This window comes from Typopeltis vanoorti, chromosome 2 (assembly GCF_054136105.1).
Source record: "Typopeltis vanoorti isolate ZY-2024b chromosome 2, IOZ_Tvanoo_1.0, whole genome shotgun sequence".
NCBI classification, from domain to species: domain Eukaryota; kingdom Metazoa; phylum Arthropoda; class Arachnida; order Uropygi; family Thelyphonidae; genus Typopeltis; species Typopeltis vanoorti.
This window is the reverse complement of record NC_143550.1, coordinates 15,579,818-15,605,731: the sequence shown is the minus strand read 5'-3', so window position 1 is coordinate 15,605,731 and position 25,914 is coordinate 15,579,818. Positions and strand designations below refer to the sequence as shown.

Genomic DNA, 25,914 nt, shown 5'->3' with positions numbered 1-25,914 from the left:
TTCATCAGTAGCAACTGATCCACCAGGTCTGTAACAACACCCCAGTATGTAACGGATCTAGTTAGATTCCACCTCGCATCCGATGGCTTCAAACTCACTGCCACATGAAATACTGTTAGTAGTAGCACTACAATCAGAGGTCTCAACTCTAACTGGATTCAGTTCATCCAATATCATTAACATCATGCCCCCTCCTCTTCTACCCCTTCTTAAAAATAGTGTACCCTTTACACTCGATACCAGTTACTGTGTGATTCTGATAGCCACTTCTTACTAAAGCTTAATCTGAGGTCCCAACATATTGACCAAGGCAAACAAACTCTACCCCTTTGTTTCTGATACATCCTAACATTCGTGTACAGACATAGTAATCTATCTACATGTTCTTTTGTATACTCTTGTCTGCAGTGTGCATGACACAGTTGGACAACTTGCAGATCTCTCTTCTTCTCTGGTGCCTTATACATGTAGATATCTTTGCACATGTTTGATGGGTCTGAACTAGATGAACACACACATGTTTTTCTAATATGGACAGAATCAATTAGGTATGAACATCCCATCAGTATAGAATTGATCAACTAGATAACTTACTATATTTCCATACACTGTTGACATGAAAATAAAATGGTAGCGAAACAGTCAGAAATGAGAATTTTGTGATTGTCATTCATGTAACTGAAATAGCTTAATGTACCTAAAAAGAGAGAAATGATTTTCACTGTTTTTTTTTTGGGGGGGGGGGTTGAATTGTTGACAGAATGCAAAAAAATGAAATTTTCAGTAATATTTTAAACTCTGGTGTAATGATTGGCTTAGGTTTCAATAGTTATTCATAACAGTGATTCATTGCATAAGCAATACCAGTAGAATAAAATAAATAATTTGCATTACTAATACTTGGATGGATTTTGAACCAGCATCTTCAAAGCACAAATTAAAATTTTGGCAAAACTCCTTAGTGTCGCATTTCTCTCCTGCAATATTTGCAAGATTTAATGTAACCAGTGGTGTAAAACAAGGATCAGTGCTTGTCCACTGTTATTCAATCTGTACATTAATGATATTGGGAAGCATTTGACATGTCACGTACAGCTATTATATTCATGTTCACTATTATTTTTCATAGAAAGGAAAATATACAACTGGATGGGACTGCAGTAGTTTCTCTTGTTTCACTCTCTCCCAGTCCATTTCTATATGGAATTTCTAGAAAAACTAGTATTCCACATTACTATACACAAGCAACAGCCTGACTCTTGCATGTATTATAATGTTTTTCCCTTTTTTTTGTCTTATAGCCTAGACATATTAGATATATTTTAAGTTCATTTAAACAACCAACATCCAAAATACATTGTACCATAGAGAAAGAAACAAACTGTGTTCCCTTCCTGGACACATTAATTGCATAACTGCCAAATGATTCTAATGAATGACACACACACACACTGATACTTACATAAGCAGTCACACCAGCATCAATCTTAAGTGTGGCATTCTCAAAATACACACAGAACCAAGACTTTTGTTTTAATGACACAACTCTGTCACAGTACTCAGTTATCTTCAGAACACTTTTTTAGCTAAGGGCTTCATGCCTGTAGTACGATTAGTCTTTGACTGACTGTACTATAGGCATCTTCAACTTACTTACAACCACTTGTACTTATGGTAGTCACACATTAACACTTTCACCTAATACTGCTTCACTCCTGCAACCTATGGACCAGGATGTTGCTGTTTTAAGGAATATTATTTAAGAAATACTTTTGCTCAGACTATTTCTGCTGCTGCTGCAGAGTGAGAAAAAATCAGATTTTTGGAAGAGATATAATATTTTACATTGTACCAAGAAAGTAGATACAGCATGACATGAGGTCACACTAGAATGCATAAATAGGGTTTGGAAGAAACTGCTGAAAATATATGTTCAGACATTCACAGGATCCAACAAAGACACAACGTCACTATCATGTCAATCTCTCTAGTGATGTTGTGTCTACGTTACTAGAGATTGACATGATAGGTTACAAGATAGTGCTGCTAGCCAATGAGCTGGAATTAGCAGTTGACAAAAATATAGAGCAGTTGCTGGAAACTGTAGAAGAAGATACAGCTTCCACACACATACTTTATCTACAACTACTCTCTTGTCATTGCTAGTTTTTCATAAGAAAGAAATTATAAGAATCCTGTATAACTTGGATGCAAACAAATCTTTTAATCTTGTTGGCAGTCCTTATTGTGCTAAAAACTCATGCCCCAGAAATTTATGCAACCTATCCTATTGCCTTTTCAGTCATTCCTACTTAATTGACCTCTGCCCTACATCTTGCAAACAAGCCTACATTCAGACCATTCAAAAAATAAATAAATAAAAGGAGGGGGGTGGTTGAGGATAACAAAAGCCAGCTAACAAACCACCATTGATTTTTTTTTAATAATCTTTTTATTTTGCTCAAAAAATGATGGTTGAATATCAACAACTACCAATTTCTTTACCACGTTCGAAGCCTGTTATTTAATTAGTGATCAGCCATATGGATTCCACCACTATATTCCACCATTCATAATCTGCTGAGCACGCTACTATCATGTCTTGCTTTCTTTTGTTTAACAAGTGGGTTTCCTCTCTAGCAGTTTATTGTGTGTCATGGTAGATGATTTTCTCTCCTGCTGCTAATGGCTCAGCAAAAAGTTATTGTCAAGTTTGAGTTGACTTAAATTTGACTCAAACTTACTTAAGTTAGTAGTTGGAAGGGGAACAATCATTCAATGCTGTTGGCACCCTCGATAAGTCTTTGGACTCCCTGGAGGTGTCACATAATTATTATAATAATTGTCCACTAGTGCAGTATTATTTTGGGACATTGTAGTCTCACCTTTTCTCCCCATTCACTTGATCCTATGCATCAATGATCTGCTTTTCCCAACTCAACTATTTATAACTTTTCTGATGATAGCATATTCCATTTCTCATTTTCTTATATTTAGACCTTGTAGTATACAATCATTAGAAGCTTCAAGATCTTCCATAACTAAACTAAATATTGTCCTGAACTCTGATTACCTTGCTATTCTTGTGGGGGAAGAAAACCTTGTGAATTTTGATGCTACCAAAAACAGGGTCCTGTCTAATTTCTCACAAGAAAGATCTTGCATTACTTTCTCTCTTTTAAGAATATTCAGATCTACAAACATGGCTAAATTTCTCTTCTTGGGTTGACCACCTCAAACTGTTCTTGGTACAAGCACATCTCAGTCATAGCTTCTGCATCCACTGCAAAACTCGGTATGCTTATCCACAACACTAATTTGGATATTGTAGATCCCAAATCTGCCCATTCTTGGAATACTGAATTACGTTTGCAGTGAGACACCTAAAACCTCGTTTAGATTGCTTGGTGCTGTTTGGAAGAGGATAATATTATTAACTGATGACTCCACTTTCAAGGATTCACTTCAGTCACTCTTAAAAGAATCCACTTTCTTCCTTATGTCTTGTCTCTACTTTCATGGACAGTGTTCTGCTGAAATAGCCACCACTGCTCACCTTTCTTCCAAAAATGTAATAACAGAAGCATCTGCCATTCCATAATATTCATTTACTAACTGGCTCCTAATATTCTGATCCAACTTTCCCTTTTCCTCTATCACTTCATGCATCTCTCATCTCTTGAATAGCATTCAAAGATGCTTCAACTTTTATCTGTTCAAGAAACAACAGCAGACTCTTTCTTTTTGCCTGCATATTCACTGATGTGCTATAGATCTTCTGACTTTTCACACACACACACACGCGCGAACAAAAATAGGTAGAACTAGATTTCACCTGGTAGAAAACCATTGAAATATTAGTAAGTCTAATAAATGCATTTTTTCCTCTTTATACATGAAGCATTATTATGAATAATCAATTGATACCTAAGCCTTTCTACACAAAAAAAATATTGACATATTTTGCCATGTTTTATATATATATATATATATATATATATATCAGGAGCATATATTCAGGGTGTGATAGGATAGAAATATTACCAATATTATATTTTTCTATTTGTTCTTGATAAAGAATCCACTAATTGTTTCCTGGCTTTCTGTGATTCTCAAAATTAAACACAATTTACTAATGCCTCATCAAGAGGACACTTTTTGATGCTTAAACATTGCATTCGCATTAATTGCCCAGATCTGCAGTCATAAATATGGACACCTCTGAGCCCTTTAAACAGATGGTGCAAATTCTTAGCATTCCAATGGTTTTAAGCCACCTAGAAGGTGAGGCAGGGTGTATACTGAGACAGCAGTACCCAGAAATCATTGGCTGTGATTGGTTATTGAGTCAATCAATCCAATTGAATGTGGTCATTTGTCATGAATTGCTGCTTTTATTTTCTGAGTTTCATCTGTTTTGTATGCATGAAATATATACCGACATGTTTAGGACACCAATATAAACAAGTAATTTTCTATAAATAATTTATAACTTTTTTGCCCATATTGACAATGGGGAAACAGCATTGACGATCGACAGAATGTCCCATTTTCTGCCAGAGATTTTGTGGATTGTATGATTATATTCGAAGGAAGTTGGAACTTGTGTATAAATAAGTAAAACGAGTTTTTTAGCCTTTCTTTGGTTCATCCAGAAAAATAATTTCCCAATTACTTTTTCCAATTTCCATGTGTATTATGGCTCTATTTAAAAATGGCTCTAATATTTGCCAGTGTGCTTCTCACATAAATGGCGCACTTGAAGCATAGCTACTGTTCATTTGATCTTTATGCTTTCCATATTTAAAATTATATTAAGTGATAAAGTATTCAAAGTTATCTTACATTTAAGTCATTTTTTAAAAAAAGATAACTTAAATGAATACACTATGAATTCATAGTGTATACATTTAATGAATACACTATGAATTCATAAGGTATTTATAGTGTATGCATATGATACACTATGCGTACACTATGCTCTTAAAATTTCCATACATCAATAAAAATGCAATCATATGGTCAGATTGAATTTTGTGGTGCAGGTTTCATAAGCCACACAACAGCACATCCAACCTAAATGGACACACGCCGCCACTGATGTGTGTGTGGATCACATTCTGAAAGAAATTGGCAAGAAATCTGAATTCAGAATAGAAGATTTCAAACTTAGTTCTTTGTTGAATGTAGATAATGTACATTATTGCTTTTTCAGTATTCTTGAACTAAACTAAATAACAGCTGTAACAAATTTTTCAAGAGAATTAGCAATAAAAAGATCAAAACTTTGGAAATAGGCAGGAACCTGGAAAACTTCGAACTATATTACTGCATTCTCAATGGAGAACCTATAGAATAAGTAAAATATTTCAGCCATTTAATCATTTTTTAGTGAAGATGGCAAATTAAATATGGAAATAGACAACAGAATAAGTAGAAGTAATATGGCAGGAGCATTTCAATAAATTTATGCAAAATGAAGATTGAGAAATTAGTCCCATGGCTAATTTCTCTCTCTTATTCCACATAAATTGATGATTTTCTTCATAAATACTAAACTATTAGTATACAAGATAGTGTTGAAAGCAATTTTAATTTGCTTATATGAGAGTTGGGTTAGAAATAATTCATTTAATCAACGATTAGAGACTACAGATATGAGATTTCTGAGAAAAATTAAGAGTGTGAAGAGATGGCATCAGTAGCAGATCATATTAAAAATAAAGATGTTAGGAACTTTGGCATTGTTCATATTTAAGAATGTGTGAGCAGAGTTAATCTAAGTTAGTATGATGATTTAATTAGAATGGGAGGAGGAAGGTTAGCGAAACAGGTGATTGATACCAAGATGGCAGGAAAAAGAACCAGAGGAAGACCTGGGTCTAGGTATATTGACACTGACAAAAGTGTCAATTTGCAAAGGATATGAGGAGGAGGAGGGTGGTATAATTGAGACATAAGTTGGTTAAAGGTTGAACCAGGTTAAAATGGAAGAAATTTTTCATAGATTGGGAGAGCAGGACAGAACAACAGGCCATCTTCCTGGAAATTGTCTGAGGAGGAGTGTCAGGAAAGAGGAGCATGTTGTTTGCATGGAGAGTGGTTGGTGAGTGGAATACATTGCCTGCGTGTGTTGTGAATGCAAACACATTGAATCAATTTTAGGCACAGTTGGATGATCTTTGTGTGCGATAACATGTACCTCCCTTAATCAATCTCTGACTTCTATTAATCAGTCTCTTATTATTAACATCTGACCATGGAGGTCAGATGTTAATAATAAGATCTGACAGTATAAGAATGCTGACAAGTGATAGACTAATTGGAAGAAAATTGTTCATTGGAGATTACTAATAATGTGAACTTAATTGTGCGGTGCTGTCACATTATCCGGTATGCCCATTGATGGTATACATGTCAGGAAAATGCTGATGATAATAAAGAGTTCGTCAAAAAAATGTATACACACTTTAACATGTGTCATCTATGGACTTTTTTTGAAGTTGGATCAAATTATGGTAGCAATCTGTAGTATGATGTTCTCTCAAAAGATATCGTTACTCACATGAATACTAGCATCAACTCGTGACCAGTAGGACAGTCAAACAATATGGCCGAGGCACGATTGTCGTTCGAGGAATGCAAGACCATTTTAAAGTGGTATTTCAAATTTGAGAATGTTGTTGAAGTTCAACGACAATGGAGGCGTGAGTTTGCAACATAACCTCCAACACGCTTGACAATTGCACGTATTCGTGAATAAGTTTGAGAACCATGGGTACTGTGTGTGTGATGTGCACCAGGGAAGATCCAGGAGACCTTAACCTTGCACAGCAACAAGTCGTGCTTCCTTCACCATAATAATAAGTGTCTGGATGCTAAGGATGACCACTTCAAGCAATTCATGTAATTGTAGAAGTCAAAGTTAACTTGTATTCATCCCTTGATATCTTTATAAATTTAGTATCACAATTTTTTTACAGGTTTTTCTTTTGCTGAAATGTGTATACATTTTTGACAGACTCTGTGTGTGTATATATATATATATATATATATAGCACAGTTCTCAAAATACACATTATAGATTAACTGAGTTACATAGATACATTTCTGCACACAGCAATAGAATTCAACCCCCCCCCCAAAAAAAAGCCTGTGTTAAAAAAAAAGAGAAGAAGATGATGATGCTCTCATTGATACATTAAGTCATTAAGTTTCAGCTTCAATAAATAGATTTTTTAATAGTGGTACACTTAAAGAATTTTTTCCAGGACTCCAAATAGTGGGAGTTTTATTCTCTTTTTATATTTTTTGAATTAAGATTTTTCATAATATCATTCTATCTATCTATCCTGTTCTCTCAGCCATACAGCTGGTGGGGTAATTATATGCTACCATACTAGGGAGATGATTATAAGCAAGGTGGTTTCCCATTGCCTTCCTTGCTGTAGTATATTTTTTATGACTGTAGCCGTGTGTTCATGGGACGGTTTGCCTGTTTTGAGAGATGAAAATCCCGAGTTACCAGGCGAAAAAACTCTCCACCTCTGTATGAGACCGGTTAATACACTTTTTCCATAATATCATTATCTTTTGAAATTTGTTTTCATTAAAAAGCTTTGTTTCTTTATTTGGGCATATAATGGAGAAGACATGAGGATTGAGAGTGCTGGATATGATCATAGCATCAAAGAACCTGACCAGTCTAGCTATGCTGCCTACACTTGGGGAAGGTGATCATGTAGTTGTGACCTGGAAGATTGCCAGGCATAGAAGTTTCTGTTAAGAAGGGAGTCAGCTTTCAGCAGTGGCATGGCATAAGAATTTGGAGGGAGAGATGTTGATTATTATTATTATTATTTGACACCTCCAGGGAGTCCAAAGACTCATCGAGGGAGAGTGTGCCAACAGCATCGAACGATTGGCTCCCTTCTAACTACTAACCGTGCTCAAACTTACTTAACTGAGCCATTAGTAGCCTTTGCCGGCTGTTGATGGTGCTTGGAAGATGGTCAAGGAGTGTTTGAAGAAAGCAGTATTAGAATGTCTATCTTAAGTCAGAAGAATAAAGTTAGAAGTCAGATGGATGATAACATCATTAAGCAGGAGTTGCAGACAAAGAAAAAGTTGAGAAAGGAATATAAAGAAAAAGGTGATCAGCATGCCAATGAGCAGTTCAAGGCACTGACAAGAAAGGTGACCTGTATGGTACAGAATACCAAAGCCAATTATGAGAGAAAACTAGCTGATGAGGCCAAAAGAAATCCTAAAGAGTTCTTGGGCTGTGTAGTAAGTACTCATAAAAGGAAGAATGACTGTGGAAGGATGAATAAAAAAGGTACTGATGGTGGGAGGTGACAGAAGCAAATTAAATAATTGAATTAATAAGTGAGCATTTTGCTCACTCATTAATTTAATTATTTGAATTAATGTACCAACTAGGTGGTGGCATTGCAATGCCAGACGTGCCATTGACTAATAGGAGACATTAATTTAATTATTTGAATTAATGTACCAACTAGGTGGTGGCATTTCAATGCCAGACGTGCCATTGACTAATAGGAGAACTGAGGTTGAAGAAATGGAGGTGTTTTAAATATTGCTGAACCTCAATGCAAACACAGCCATGGGACTAGATGGCCTGTATATTATGAGAACGTGCAAAGGAATTATCAGCTTCTCTGACCAAGCTGTATAATTTAAGCCTCAGTTCTGGGAAGGTGAAAGCAGAGTGAAAATAGGACAAAATAGTACAAAAGAGGCTGCAAGACAGACGTAACAAATTATAGGCCATTCAGCATCTCAAGAGTGAAGTTAAGATTGAAAGACAGAATTCAGGATTGGGTGGATAGAAATGTGATACTTTACAAGGGACAACATGGTTTTGTGAAGGGTGGGTCTCACCTTAGTAATTTGCATACTGTTTATAATAAAGTGACAATGAAGTTGCATAAGGGAAATGGCTACTTACAGATATTGCTAGACTTTGCAAAAGAATTTGACAAGATTCCACATAGAACTCTATTGCATAAATTACGGTGAATGGGGTATGAATATGAATCTGGTGATTTGGATTAGAGGATGGGTGATGTACAGATATCCAGATATCAAAGAGTGGTTTATTGAGGAGTTGAGTCCAGGAGAATGCAAATGACCAGTGGTGTACCACATAGCTCAGTACTTGGTCCTCTGTTGTTTAATTTGTACATCAGTGATATAGGAAATGATTTGACAGGAGATATTCAGTTGTTTGCCAATGAAAATGATGCTAAACTGGGACAAGTGATGATAAATGAAGATGATGTGGAGTCCTTCAGGAATATTTAAATTGACTAGCAGTATGGACAAATGGCTACCAGTTTAATGTGACCAAGTGTAAGGTGATGCACTTTGATGATCTTCTTTTGGAAAAAGAGATCACAAATGGTGTACTATATTGATGGAAGTGAACTGCAGAAACTGATTTGGCCAGGAACTTGAGGCAGGGACATTGAGGGTGATTGTGGACAAGGGGGTGAATTTTAGAGAGCATATTGTGAAGGTAACCAAAACAGCACATCAGATTGCATGGTGTTGTAGAACATACAAACAGGCAGGCATAAAGAGGTTATTGTTCTCCTGTATAAGGCTTTAATAAGGCCACATCTAGACCTCTGGATATTGTGTGGATGAAGAAGTGGTGGAGAGGGGAGGTAAGTGACAAAGATTGTGGCTTGTCTATGGAATGCTCCCTGTGAAAACAGATCGACCATTTGTTGGCATCAAAAATTAGCTGATAGGCAAAAAAAAAAGAAAAAAAAAAAGGGGGGGACATGTGATAGATGCATATAAGTTATTAAAGGGGTTTTACAGATTGACATGACTTTTTTTCAATACTGTTTGTATTGTTTGTGTGGTTAGCAAGGGTGTTAAGGACTCGATTTGTTTGCTTGTAGGGTGGTGTATGAGGTCCAGTAGGTTACTGAGGAGGTTGTGAGTGCTTCATCATTGATTGAGTAAGAAGTATGATAAGTTCATATTGGAGGTTTAATGGAATATAATGAGCACTGAGAAAGGATTAAAACTAATTTTAATGCTTCCAATATTTTGTCTCAGTCACAGAGACATCTTCAGGGATTACAAATAATTTTTTGTAACAACACACACAAATACAATACAATACAATGATAAGTAAAACAAGTGAGTGAAACTAAAATCCTGTTCTAGGTAGTGCGCCATCTATGGGCGTTTGCAGGTAGCCTAGGATGTAACACATACACAATACCTTCTTTTCCAATGGCTACAGTGATTACAGAATTAAAAAAAAATTCCTTTCCCATTCCCCAACCATCTCTTCAGAATGACTTCAGAAATGCATCATCATATCGTACATCTGTGGCACATCAGAAAAAATAGCCAGGTTGTTAAAAAAAAGTACACCTCCATACAGCATTTAAGCCCCCACCGTAAACTTACTATCCCTATCCGTTCCACCAAAGATCAGCTGCCTCCTCTCTCAGTGCCTGGAGTATATATAGAGTACCTTGTTCCTGTAAGCTGGCTTACTTCGGACAGACAGGCAGATCAGCAACCATCTGGTTAGAAGAACATAAGTCATACATCTGCAATCACGATTATGGTCAATCTGGCCTTGCAGACCACGTTTTGGATACAACCCACAGAGTCTCCTGGAAAAAAAACACCATTCTCCACCATAGTAAATTCAAAAAAGAAAGACTGTTTTTTGAATCTGCATCTGCACTCAGGAATCAACCTAATTTAAACAAATATGGTTGCTTCCCAAAATTTGGGAAACATTAATTATCAGAGATCCTTCTTTACATCCTAGGCCACTTGCAAATGCCCATAGAGGGCACACCACCTAGTTAGGACTTTAGTTTCACTCACTGTTGTGTTGTATTTGTGTGTTGTTACAAAAAGTTTTTTGTAATCCCTGAAGATGTCTCTGTTACTTAGACGAAATATTGGAAGCATTAAAATTAGTTTTAATCCTTTCTCAATGCTGATAATATTCCATTAAACCTGAATTCTTCACAGCAGCACTAAAGCCTCAACACACGAAGTATGATAAGTATTGAATGAATAATGGATCTCCTTCAATTAATCTTCTGATTCTATGGAGGTGCCTGTATAATAATAATAATAATAGTTTATTCTATATGTAGTTTTTATTCTTTGTTTTATTATTCAGATGTATTTTTTCAATCTTGTGCAATGTTATTAACATTGGAGCAAAAATCAATTTGCTCCAATTAAAAAAGTAATTAAAAGGGGAAAAAACAACCTTAAAACAAACTGATTATACCTATTAATTATTTAGGTTGATTGAAGTTGGAAGAAAATTGGATAAAGCTGATCACACTGCCTTAGCTATGACAGCAGAGTATCTCAGAAAGCATAAACAGTATCAAAATTCTGCTGATATATATCGAAAAATGGGAGATCTGGAAGCTTTGGTGAAGCTGTTTGTGGAAGCCAAACAGTGGGAAGAAGTAAGATTATTAGTTTCATGTTTTCCCCTCACTTATTTTCCCTCATTTATTTTATTTTATTTTTATTTATTTATTTATTTATTTTCCCCTCACATATTTTAAACATATGATCACTCTGAAATATTAATACATTACTCTTTTATAGGCATTTCTGTTATGTAATCAGCATCCAGAATTTAGAGAAGAAGTTTATGTCCCTTATGCTAATTGGCTAGCAGAAAACGATCATTTTGTTGAAGCCCAGAAAGGTAAACTTTATATAACTGCATACCTTTTGTATCTGGTTAGATAATCTCAGTTAATTAATTTGGGTATTTGTGTAGCATGGATTGTCTTTATGAAAATGGGAATAACCAGACTGATAAATATAATAGTAGTGTCTAATGCATGACCCGTGGGCCACTAAGCTATACTGTGGTATCTAGAATTGTAAGATGCTTTCCAGATTCACAAGGAACACTGTGCATTTGATAATTTACATAAAATCCTATAAAAATAAATATTAAATAGACATGCTTCTTCAGCCATCTACCAGTGCCAAGTGGTACTTAAGTAGTAGTACTAATGTCGCAGGTAGATGGCTGAAGCAGTAGTTCGTTTAAGTGCACTGCTAGTGCCTTCCAGATACATCTCGAAGGTTCTCGATACTTCATTATTTTCATATAAATACAAGAGGATCTCATCCACAGTCAGTCAGTCATAAACAGTGTGATATTCATGTATAAGTGCATGCAGGTTCGTCGTGTCAGCAATAGCCTATTGTGGTTTTATATTGCCAGACTTTTTTCATTAGTGTGAGACATACTCAGTGGATAATAACTGTTACACGGCCATTTTGAATAATTTTTGGGTTCACTTTCCATCACTATGAGTAAAAAGCATAAATCAAGTGATTCTTGTGAGGTTTTTTAATGACAAGTGGAACAATTTGTACTTTTCTGTGCCGATTGATGATAAGCCAGTGTGTTTAATTTGTTGTGAGTCAGTGTCAGTATCAAAAGAATACACCATGAGACAAAGCATGCATCTAATTTCGATCACCTTCAAGGGCGGCTTCGTGTGGACAAAGTGAACCGTCTCCAAATTGATTTAAAACGCCAGCAGGGTATGTTTAAAAGGCAGAGGGAAGAGAGCGAAGCATGCGTCAAAATAAGTTATGTAATAGCTGAAAAAATTGTTAAAAAACCAAAATCCTTTTTGGACAGTGAGTTTGTGAAAGAGTGTCTCATCACTGCTGGGGATATTCTGTGACCAAATAAGTGTTTAAAAAACCAAGTTTGTCTGGGGTAACTGTAGCACAACATGTTGAAGAACTTGCCAATGACATTGAAGGAACTTTAAAAAAAAAAACGGTCGTCTGAATTTATGTCATATTCACTTGCTTTAGATGAGAGAACAGATGTGAAGGAAACAGCACAATTGGCTATCTTTGTCCATGGCATTGATCAACAATTCACTTTGACAGAAGAACTGCTAGTGCTCGTATCTATGAAGGGAACGACAAAAGGCACTGATATTCTTGAAGCTGCCAAGAAAACGCTCCATTGTTTCAACCTCAGCTTAACCGACCTCGAGGGTCGGTTAAGCATTTTGAAAGAGCGACTCCTTTGGTATTTCAGTTAGTGAGACTGCTTTCACTACGTGCTGAAGGTCTTTGTGTGTCAATTCTAGCCTTTGTGTGTGTGTGTGTGTGTGTGTGTGTGTGTGTGTGTGTGTGTGTGTGTGTGTGTGTGTGTGTGTGTGTCAGTCATAGGTCTGTGACACACGACTTTGCCGACAACAACAACAACAAAATGTGGGGGTGGTACACATCACTGTTACTCTGTTGTCGGCACATAATCTGCTGTTATTCTTAGATTGGTGTGTGAGGGGGGGGGGGATCTCCCTTCTGAGGAAGTAGACAGAGCTTGGCATATGAGAGCCAGCTAGTTTTTTGTAGTTTTATAAGAAGACTTGAATAGACTGATGTGCATAGGTGTGTGGTTGTAATTGTTGCAAAATGTGAGGTTCTAAAATTCAGAAACAGAGGTGAGATGCAGAGTATACAGTTATTGGGGATATGCTGAATGAGGTAGAAGAAATAAGAGATTATAGGGTGGGTGTGGGAGAGGATAAGGACCTAAAACTTAGAGGGACACTGATGAAAAGGTGAAAAGAGTAAAATGGATTCTGGCTGCAATGCAGAGGACTAGAAGTAAGGAGATTATGGTTTTATTGTACAATGCCTTGATTAGGAGATATATGAACTAATGTGCACAGATCTGGCCACCTGGCTTTCAAAAAAGATTAAGAGCTACTGGAAAGGATCCAGAGTGATTGACTAAGATGGTTTCTGGTCCCTGGAATGTTGAGTGTGAAGAAAGGTTGGGAAAAAAATGCAATTTACAGAGTCTAGTGGATAGAAGGAGGAGAAGGGGAACATGAAAGAGACTTACGGGGTCTGAAATGTTCTCGGCCTAACAATGAAAAATCAGTTGTATAATTTCAAAATTATTTTTATTTTTCAACATAATCTCCCTTAGGACTAATACATTATTCCAGTGATGTTCCACCACCATTATCCTCTCCCTGTAGTGGTTCTCAGTAAGTTTTGCAAAATACCCCTCTACAGCTGCAATCACCTCTTGATTCGAAGAAAAATGCTGATGAGCAAGGAAGAGTTTTAGTTTTGGGAAGAGATAGCAGTCAGAGGGAGCCAAATCTGGGGAATAGGGTGGGTGTCCCAACAATTCATAGTGCAGATCCCTTAATTTTCTTTTCCCATTGCCAAAACACATTTGTGGACAGGTGCTTTATCCTGATGAAAGATGATTTTTTTCTTCTGCAAACTGGGTCTTTTCTCACGAATTTTTTCATCTAATCTGGTTAAAAGATCAGAATAATATTCCCTTTCAAGATAATTAATAAACAAAATGCCTTTAGCATCCCACAACACCGATGCCATGACCTTTCCTATTGATGGAACCGACTTTGTTTTCTTTGGTGCTGAACAATGGCTTCTGTCCACTGTTTTGACTGCTGTTTGGATTCTGGTGTGTAATGATGAATCCAAGTTTCATCCATAGTAATAAATCAATGCACAAAATCAGTTTTATTCTTGTTAAAACGTTCCAAGCAGTGTTCAGATTTTCATGCGAGTGTGTTTTTGATCTGCTATGAGCAAGCATGGCACCCATCTTGCGCAGAACTTTTTCATATGCAATTCTTCATTCAAAATATTTCCTACAAGTTCTTTTGAAATGCCTATACTCTCAGAAATTTCATGCATTTTGACTCACAGTCATCCAATACCATATCGTGCACTTGATCAACGATTATTGGTGTTGTTATTACACTTTTTGGATGCCCTTCATGTGGATCATCTTCAAGGCTGGTACCACCACATTTAAACTCAACAGCCCATTTCTTAATAGTTGAAAACAAAGAAGTGTTCCCATAAACTTTTATGAACTTCGAATGAATTTCTTTTGGCGTTAAACCTTATTTTGCAAAGACTTTCATAACTTCAATACTCAATTTTATCCAGTTCAGGGGATAATACAGACAACATTTTTGCTTCAGACAGCTGTATAAAACAAACTACTTGATAGAATGACTTGCAATTTCACATGGATGCTTATGACAGATGTACCAACTTAGAAAAAAAAAAATCTTGCCGATAAGGTTGCCATCTATGGTCGAGGCCGAGAACATTTCAGGTCACCCTCGTATAAATTGGTAAGGGCTTTTTCTTATTTTTTATTTAATCAGGCTAACATGAAAGAGAGTTTTAAGAGCATGATATGAGACGGAGGAGAGAACAAGAGGTGATCTCTGAAAGTTGTATAAGGAGGGTGTGAGCAAAGAAATGAGAAGCAGATTTTATGTATGAAGAGTGGTGAATAACTGGAATGCATTGCCTGAGAATGTAGTTACTGCAGAGAATGTTGAGTGCATTTAAGACATGGTATGATGAGCTTTATGCATGTGACAGAGGAACTTCCCACATTGAGTCTTTGGATTCTTGGAGATCTATTGATGGTGATGATGATGATGATAATAAGCACGAGAGACATTTCTGGAACTGTAGTTGCTTTTTAAAATGCAATCTAACCTAAATTAATATGTATGCATGAAACTCCCCAAGAAATGAAAAAAAAAAGAAGCTATTCAAAGGATTACATAATGCAGCATCAGATATTAAATTATGCAAGTTGATTTTGTGTCTGGCACATACTAATAAATTGCAGTTTGAGTCTTGTCATTGAGAGGAAACTTATATGTATACAGACAGAGAGACATGGAAAAGGCAACTGTTGCAAAATTCTTTGTAAATATATATCTTAATTTCAGAGTGGCCAGCTCACTCCACAAATGGTATGATCTAAGTATATTAATACAGTATTTCACTTCTTAAAAAAATAGATCTTGTTTTAATATTCTTTAATATTATGTATTAAAATATATAATTATATTTTATTTAATTATATAATTAAATAAATTATGTTACTGTCAAAAAAGTTAGATAGGACTAAAATGATCTCACCTACTCCCAATAAGGGAATAAAAGGCATTAGCTGATTTATTTATTATTATTCCTGACACCTCCAAGGAGTCCGAAGACTCATCGCAGGAGGACACCTACAACTGTTTCAACCACTACACCGAACCTCTACTACGAATCAACGCCATCTACTGCCCATCACCACCAGTATTTTTTGTCTGTAAATTGCGTGTGTTCTGAAGGGCCGATTTGTCTGTATTCGGGATGAAAAACCCGAATTTCCAGGAGAAAAAACCCTGCTACCTCCATATGAGATCGGCTAACTCACCTTCGATTGAAATCGTCCAGATAAAGATTCCTTCTGTCGCGACGAGAATCGAACCTCAGCCTATTCCAAATGAAGGGTGCAATGTACCGTCGTGTCGTTCTTCCAATTGCGCTAAGGAGGCGCTATTATTATTATTTTTTTTTATTATTTATTTTTTTTCCCCAAAGATATCTGAAATAAAAAACTTTTATAGCAACAAATTTTCAAATTTATATAGCACATAATCCTTTTTTTTCCCCCTAGCTTTTCATAAAGCTGGTCGGCAAGATGAGGCATTAAGAGTACTAGAAGAATTGACTCATAATGCAGTAAATGAAAACAGATTTAATGATGCGGGATATTATTATTGGATGCTATCTGTTCAGTGTCTTGACATTGCAAAAGGCAAGCTGCTGTTTTTCATTTTTTTACTCCTATAATAAAACTACTTTAATTATAATTCAGAACTATAAAATTTCATGTTTTATAATGCATAAAATATTATATATATATTTTTAAAAAGAATCCCTGAATCTCAAGTTGCATCCTCTGTGGACGACTTTCCACATTACATCATGCATGATGCTTTTTGAAAGACAGGCAGAACTTATGAGGTCTGATATCCCATGTCAAAGATGATCAGACTGGACTCTTGTTTATATGTGCTTTGACTTAAGATTTCCTTATCTCATTTTGTTGCCTTCATTACCGCTTTCTTAATACTGATGTTTATACTGACCTTTCTGAATATTTCTCTCTCAGAAATTTGATCACATCAAGTCTAATCACCAAAACAGTTATAATTTTCCTTGGAGTTTCAACATCTACAATTCTGACTGGCTTCCATTCACAGAGTAAGCTGGAATATGAACTGAATTGTTTGCTGTCGTAATAATCTAATGCAAATCATTGATAGATAATCTTTATCATTCTCCCAAAACCCTGGACCTTTTCTTAACAAGTTCTTCCTCCAAATACACATTGATGCTGTCTCTCTTGGCTACTCTAATCATAACCTTGTCCATTCCTATAGATCATCCTTCTCCCTACTTTATTCAGCCTTGCATCCAGTTGGCACTACAGTAGTGCCACTTGATATAACCTTTCAGATTTCTGTGTCTGTTTTCCATAGTGTGATTATTGCTTTCCCTTTCATAGTGCTTATACTTGTTAAGATTTAATAACTGAAATTATTCTGGCTGGAATGAATGCCTTTATTCCCCACTCTAGTTAAAATCCTCAACCATTATCCAAACTCTGGTTCTGCAGCAATTCTATCAATGCAGTTCAAGCTAATAATTCAGCATATATGTGTGCACAATAGTTCAAGTCAAAAACTCCAGTCTTTTCATGACTGGAGGGGGAAAAAAAAAGATTTTATATGGGCCAAATGCCCTGAACTTGTCTCTTGTTCAAATGGAAGTTGAGCCTTCTTGCTACTCGCCAATGCTGTGGGATGCAACTTCTGTCTTTCCATATTTCCATCTCTTACACATCCTGATTGTACAATGTTAACATCTTCTAAAGATAAGGCTGATCTCATTCATCAATTTTTTTTAACTTCATCTCTTGTATAGATGAACAAGGCAATTCACACCTCCCCTTCACTGTTCTATGAACCATTCAGAGTATGGATCTTCTAAAATTTGGCCAGAGAGACATCACAAAAATACACTTAGTATTATAACAGTAATTGATAACAGTAAGTTTCCTGACTCTGATGGCATTTCTACAGTTATACTAAAAGTTGATCCAGAACCCCTCCCATCTTCTATTGTCTCTTCAAGCTGTCATATTCATCTGGCATCTGTCCAATAGTTTGGAAGCAAGCTTTTATCTTGCTAGTTCCAAAAAAGGAAGGTAGAAACCAACCATCAAGATATTGTCTTATTGCTCTGACTCAGTACTCTCAAAAATAATGGAAAAGATCATCAACAGTCAGCTGTTTCAATACTTGGAGACTCACCAATTATTTAGCCATTAGCAATATTGATCCCATCATTATCATTCCATAGCAGATCTCCTACTCTACCTCACTCACCTTTGGACACAGGACATTGAAAAGTTTGGAGAAACTCAAGTGTTTGCTCTGATATTTCCAAAGTTTAATCATTTATGTCATCATGGCCAACTTCTTAACATAGACTGCCAACTTCCTCTCCCATCATTGTGGATCATGGTGGATGGTTTCCTTTCACGAGATTTTTCATTAGCAACTCTCATGTCTTCTCGTATATCATACCTGTCACCTGCTTCTGGTCAGTAAGGACTTGCTTCCTCAAATCGCAGTAAACATTCACATGATTTTTTTTTTAATCATCTGTGAGCAAACGAGGCACAAATTTAGCAGATACACGTTTCATTTGCAAATCCTCTGTTAAAATTCGCTGGCACAAACTCCATGTCAAATTCATCTCTTCAGAAACTTGCTCAGTCATCTTTCAACAATCTTCGTTGATTACTTGGCAAACCTTTTTGATGTTTTCATCATTTCTGCTTGTTGAAGGTCGGCCAAATCATGGCTGATCTTCAACTGATATGTCCCCATTTTTGAAATGGGAAAACCACTCGTAGACCTGCATTTTACTTAAAGCATTGTCCTTAAAGACTTGCCAAAGTGTAACAATAGTTTCAGCTGCATCTTTATCCAAACGTGAACAAAATTTCATGCACGCTCTCTGTTCCTTGTGTTCAGCCATCACAAAATCATCAAACTTGATTGTAAGCACCAACAAAAAAGTAGCTAGAACAATGAACTTTTTCACATATGTATGCAACAGTGCATTCATACTGTTGCAAACAGAATCACACATGTTAAAATTGCCTGCCATTGTTTTGTGCTTCAGCACAATACAGCATATAATTAAGCAAAAACCTTTTAAATTTACAAAATTAAGCACACTTCACTTGGACTATTGTGCTCAGATTTGGTAACCTGGATTTCATTGTGATGTGGAAATATTGGAGAGGTTCCAGAGAAGAATGACTCTGGAATGTTGGCTATAGAGAGAGAAAGAGAGAGATTGAAGGAATGTGGATTGCAGAGTTTGGTGGATAGGAGGAAAACAGGTGATACAATAGAGATATTTATGTAATAAGTAAGGAGGAGTTTATAGGATTAATCCTGAGGGGAATTATAAAAAGAGTAGAATGATTAGAGGGGAAGAACCAGAGGCCATCCCTGGAAGTTATGTAAGAGTGTGGTGAAGAAAGGTATGAGGAAAAGATTTGTTGCATCAAGAATTGTGAATAAATGGAATGCGTTACCAGAACATGTTGTTAATGTAGGGAGTGTTAATTATTTTAAGCTTGAGTACAATAAATATGTTGTCAGTTGAATGAACTTACCATGTTTACCCTCTCCCTTAAGAGTGTAGTAGTAATAATAATAATATTTGCATGTTTAAAATTGCTGTATATCTTGGTGGAGATTGAGTAATTGCTGTTGGAGATCACCTTCATTTTTTTCAAGTAATGCTACATAATCTGCATATCTAACCAAATTTAAATTTTCTTTTTTAATTTTTATTCCATTTAATTTCTGTTTCTTAAATTCTGTTATTATTTCATCCATAAAAGTAGCTCATAAACTGCAAAGATATATACACAAATAATCCTTATAGGGATTTTTTGTGTATATATCTTTGATAATTTCAATGATTTGCAATGGTATCCTTCTTAATGCAACACTTTCAGGATATCTGGTAATATGCTTCTGTTGAAAGCCTTCTCTAAGTCAATGAAACAGATAAATATTGGTTTGTTAAATTCTATTGCTTTTCTGTTATTTGCTTTATAACAAATGTAGCATCAGTATGTGATCTTTCCTTATGGAATCTTTGTGTGCTTTATCATCATCATCCTCGCCTATAGGTCCAATGCCTGTTGGTATGTAATGCTTGTTTCACCATTCTTAGCTATTTCTCTCTGTCCATTGCAAGGTCACTCAGATCCTGCAAACTCTTTCCACATGACTCTCACATCATTGCCCCACTCTTGCCTTAGCCATCCTCTTCTATTTATTTCTGTTTATTACTGTACATTGTACCAAGCCTGAAGGCTTTGATCTATCTACTGTTATCCATTCTGCAGATATGAATGAAGAACTTCAATTTCCTTTGAATTATTTTCTGTATTAAATTATCTTTGCAGTTTACTTTGCAATACAGTTCTTCATTTGTCACCTTTGTACTCATCCAATTCATTGAAACTTTCTATGACATGCTCGTTTGAAAGCCAACATTTGTCTCACAGAGTTTTTGCAGAATATTTGCCATAGAGAGCATTTGTGATTATGCATGTTTACAGCAGTCTCATCTTTATGGGAAGGCTCACTGATTTACTTTTCCATATCTTGTTTGCTGACGGTAGGTTTACTTTAACTTTTGTTATCTGAGATCTTATGTCTTTTTTATAGTCTCAATTGTGCATCATGCTGCTCCCTAGGCAGGTGAAGTTCCTAACCTTCTCCAGCTCTTGTCCATTGTCCTTTAGTTGTTTTTTCATCCTCTTCTCTCTGCAGCACTGCTCTTTCTAGTTCCTCTTCATCTTTTTCAGTAATGGCTATGTCATCTGCAAATCACGAATTGTTTATTTTTGTACCTTGAATTGAAATTCCCCTTATATTATCCTTTATGACATCTATTGTTGTTTCCAAAAGCATCATAAAAATGCTTGGGGATATTGAATCTCCTTGTTTCATGCCTTTTGTTGTCCAGAATCATCTTCCTATTTCTTCACAGTTTCTAACAGCAGCCACTGAATTGTCATTGATGTTCTGCAAGAGGCATATCTGGTTCCTGTCTACTCCATAGGATTCAAGTCCAACCATGCTACTTTCTGATCTATACTGTCAAATGCTTTCTGAAAATAAACAAAGCAGGTATAAACATTTTTATTTTATGTAGATATTTTTTTCATAATTAATCTTAACATTAATATTTCATGCACAGTATTTCTGTCTCTTATAAATCCTGCTTGCTCATCTTCCAGATTTTCTTTAATTAGTTTCCTTATTCTCACCATTAATATCATCATCAAAGTACTTTCTCCACATGACTCATTAGAGCTGTAATTTTTGCAGCCCATTTTTCTTGCTTTTTTGTGAATATGTATTAGGATTGATCTTGTCCATTCTTTTGGTGTTTTGCCTTCATCCCATGCTATGTTACAACTGATACAGTTCATCTGTGATTACCTCGCCACTGGAGAAATGTTTCAACATCTCTCCAGTGATCTTATCATTTCTTGGGCTTTTATGGTTGTTCAGATGTTTTTTTTTTATCCTTTCTCTCTCTGTTCTAGGTGCTGATATTTTCCTCAATTCATCAATTAACTTCTTTTGGACCTCATCATCTCCCTGTGTCTTATATAACTCTGAGCTGCATCTTGTCAATCTCTCTCTTATTTATTTTGTGATCATCAAGATTTCACCAATTTCATTTTTAATGGTTCTCTATTCCTTGTTGATGTTTCTGATCATTTTATATACTTATCGTGTTCTGTATCCGATTTGTCTCTCCTAACAGCTTTCTTCACTAAATTGCATTTCACTCTATACCGTTCCTCCATTTTTACAGAGATCTCTCTCTCTCTCCTAATATTTAATACTCCTTTTTCTTGAATTATCTTTAATGTGTCCTTTGACATTAAAGTTTGTTCCACTACTTTCCTGATTGCAGACACCCAGTTTGTTGTTTCTATCTTCCAATTGTTCTGTTTAGCAATATTGATATTTTTTCTTTTTTTTTTCCATAACATTTTTTAAAATATGACAAAGTTGTAGATTTTATTTTGTTTTGTGGTTTGTTTCTAACAGATAGATGGTTTTCAGTTTATTTAATAATTCATAATTTCTAAAATACATGAAAAAAATCATATCTTGTGTTGTATCATTATGGTTTGCCTTTAATAGAAGATGAAACCCAGCAGAAACTGATGATTTCTAAATTTTGGGAGCACCAACGTAAAGCCGAGATTTATTATGTTTATCATAATATCCATAGATATATTGTAAGTATTCCTAAATTCCTTTATTTTCCTGACAGAAATTTTAAATTAACATAAGATATATCCAAATTATTACTTTTATTTATTGTATTCATATACATTGTCTTTGTGATGATGTTCAGCATTTCTTCATTAATATATTCGCTTCCATATATAAAATGGAAATATAAAAAATGTCATATAAAAATGTTAATTGATATATTGAGGAAAATATAATGGAAACCCCATCAAAAAATTGATAAGGGAGGAAATAGCATGAAATATGAGAAGATATTGGCCAGCAATATCAGAGGAAGTTATAGGCAGTTCATTTAATAATTTAATGAGAATTATTTATTGTTGAGTAGGCAGGACTAGTAAAGTTATATTATACAGTCACTTACAGGACATAGGCAAAAGATTTTACATCCTTGAACCGAGTTTTGAAATTAGGGTGAATCTTAAAATAGTTGAAAGAGAGTGCAAAATAATGCCATTGCACCAAAGTTGGAGCAAACCCATGTTTCTTGTAAACAACAGTGGACTAGAAATGGGTAGCCCCTTATCTCCTCCATCAGCTGATCTCTTCATAGAGAATTTTGAAAAATGTCTTCAAGCTACTTTGAAACCAACCATTTTAAGAAGATATTCAGATAATATCTTCATTATTTGAAAACATTACATCCCAAGTCTGCAACTGTTTCCTTATTTTCTCAAATCACTTAAACCTATGATTATTTTTGTATTAGAACTAGAAAAGGGTGGTAAATTCTCTTTCCTAGATGTCCTTATCATGAAGAAACCAATAATACTGTCACTTTGGAAATAAATTGTAAGCCTACTCTCACTGCATATTATCTTCATCCCTTTACCAGTCTTCTCAAAAGCTAGGCATTATTCACACCATCAAGAATTGAGCAGTTTCTATAGTTAACAAGATTTTACTTTCAAACTACCCCTCAGAACATACAGAGATTTGATCACTATTCCATATGTTGGCAATCCTATCTAATAGGATTGCTACTCTTTTCAAGAATCATAACAATTCAAACCATTCAAAAAATTCTGCTGGTCATCTCATTTGGCACAATTATAGTGCTATAGTGTACAAGGCTGATATTGGATGGAAGGATGACAAACTAAAGAGAAGTCCTGTGGTGCTCAATGTCTCTAACAAGTTCCTTTTTTCTCAGATCTAACAACTTAGATTGCAACTGGATCACAAATAACACAACTTAGATCACAACTAACAACTCACGGTTTCTCAGATCTAACAACAGCACCCTTTTACAAACACCCTCGAGTCTATAGAATACCATGCTCATGTGATTTGGCCTTCATAGGGGAGACAAACCATAGCCTTATGGTGAGAAAAAAAGGAACTTGTTAGAGACATTGAGCACCACAGGTCTTCTCTTTAGTTTGTCATCCTTCCATCCAATATCAGCCTTGTACACTATAGCACTATAATTGTGCCAACTGGGATGACCTGCAGAATTTTTATGCTTCTTTTCTGTTACTGCTCTTGCTCTCTCATTGCAAATACCTGCACTAGATAGACTAATAACTGAAATAATCCTCACTGGAATGAGAGCCTTCATTCCCCACTCCATCACAAACCCTTATCTGTATCTAAGCCTTGGTTTTCAAAAAAATGTGCCTCTGCTCCATTATAAAAATGCAGCGTATGTTCAGTGGTTTAAATTAAAATCTCCAGCTTCTCATTCAGCTTACACAACAACAACAACAACCAGAAATATGTAAAAAAAAGTTATCAATGATTCCAAAGCAGACTTCATAAGAATGAAATGCAATAAAATTACCTCTTATTCAACTGATAGTAAGGCCTTCTGAATGTGTATTTGGTTCCTTCTGGTTCCTTGCTGCAGCTGTTGGGTGTAACTTCTGCACTTCCCTATTGCCACCTCTCTTGCATACTGATAGCATGGTAACCTCACCAAAGGAAAAGCTGGACCTCTTGGCCTCAGTTTTTTTCCTCCAACTCCTGTCTTGATGAGCAGACAAATCACTTTCCCTACCTCCACAAACTTCCCACTGCATACCTCCTCTGAAATTTTGTAAGAAGGACATCAGAAGAAACCTCATTAATCTTGATACTAATAAGGCTTCTGTTTCACATGGTATTCCTCCATGTATGCTTAAGACTTCTGCTCCTCCAGAATTGACATCTATCCTGTATTGCTTATATAAACTATCATATTCTACTGGCATCTACCCAACAGCATAGCATCATGGAAGCATGCCTACATCCAGCCTGTATCCAAAAGGGAAACAAAAGTCAGCCTTCTAAGTATGATCCACTGCTCTCACCTCAGTACTTTCAAAAGTGATGGAGAAGGTTATCAACAACCAACTAGTTTATTACCTGGAGATTCAACAGTTAATTAGTGATCACCAATATGGATTCTGCCATTCTCGTTCTACATCTGACCTCCTAGTTAATCTCACCCACCTTTGGACACAGGGTCATGGAAAGATTGGGAGAAACTCATTTTATCGCTCTTGATATTCCAAAGGCATTTGATTGTGTCTGTCGCCGAGGCCTCTTGAACAGGCTGCCATCTTATGGCCTCTCTTCTACACTCTGTGGTTGAATTGCCAGCTTCGTCACTGGTCATTCCTTGCATGTCATCATCAGATTTCCTCATCAATGCTGGAGTGCCCCAGGGGCTGTGTTCTCACTCACACTCTTCCTCCTTTATATCAGTGACCTCCTTTCTCTGACTTCAAATCCTATTCACAGCTTTGCCAATAACCGTACTCTTTGTTCCTCTTACTCATTCAATGAACCTTGCAGTACCATAATGTTCTATGCCTCAAGGTCTTCCATATCCAGTGACTTGATCACTGACCTCTTCAACATCCTCAAAGGGGGTGAAGACAACTTACTAAATTCCAATGCCAAAAAAACTCAAGCTTGCCTTTTTAAGAAAAATACTACCTCATCCCCTCGCATTTTTGCTAATAAGAGGGGATGAGGTAAGTAATATTCAGTTACTTACATAACCTCCTTAGCCTCTAAAAAGGTTGGTGTTCTAAACATTACTTCTTATGGGAAGTAATGCTCCTAATATTTTATAAATCTTAGATATGACCAACTTTAGAGTACTGTTCCCACATTTGGGGTGGAGCACCTAAGAATTCTTGATGTTATTCAGAAGAGGGCAATCCTCTTAATAGATGATCACAGTCTCCCTTCAGTCAATTTATCATAGGTGCTCTGCCTTTTTCTGTAGATACTTGCATGGGCATTGCCCCCTCTGAATTGGCTGCTACCATTCCTCCACTTTCTTCTAACCATGTAAGAACTAGAGCAGTCACTTGCCAATACCCATATGCTCTCCAGCCTTGCCAATAACGAATTAGCATCATATCATCTTCCTTCATTCTATCCACCTCTATTTTTTGGAACAGTCTTCCACATAATGTTTTTTCCCACTGATTACAACCTCCCACTCTTTAAGAAATATATCAACAGGCTACATTTTCTCCTTAATTAATTGCCCACACATGGCACTGGAGTGTTATAAGTCTTGTGATCTTTCATGTGTGGGATCATTATAAAAAAGAAAAGAAAGAATAGATCTGATCTCACCCACCATACTTCAGTTACTAGCAATTAC

General features: G+C 35.9%; 1 protein-coding gene across 4 annotated transcripts in view; it reads left to right on the top strand.

The window, feature by feature from the left end:
• Positions 1–25,914, top strand: part of Oseg1 (intraflagellar transport protein Oseg1) — a 796,421-nt gene that overhangs the window by 544,676 nt on the left and 225,831 nt on the right. For all 4 annotated transcript variants that reach the window (XM_090410292.1, XM_090410285.1, XM_090410300.1 and 1 more), the window contains exons 18-21: positions 11,321–11,492; positions 11,638–11,740; positions 16,547–16,687; positions 22,197–22,294. In XM_090410292.1, the coding sequence (XP_090266418.1) occupies positions 11,321–11,492; positions 11,638–11,740; positions 16,547–16,687; positions 22,197–22,294 (514 nt within the window). The remainder of the gene's footprint in view (positions 1–11,320; positions 11,493–11,637; positions 11,741–16,546; positions 16,688–22,196; positions 22,295–25,914) is intronic.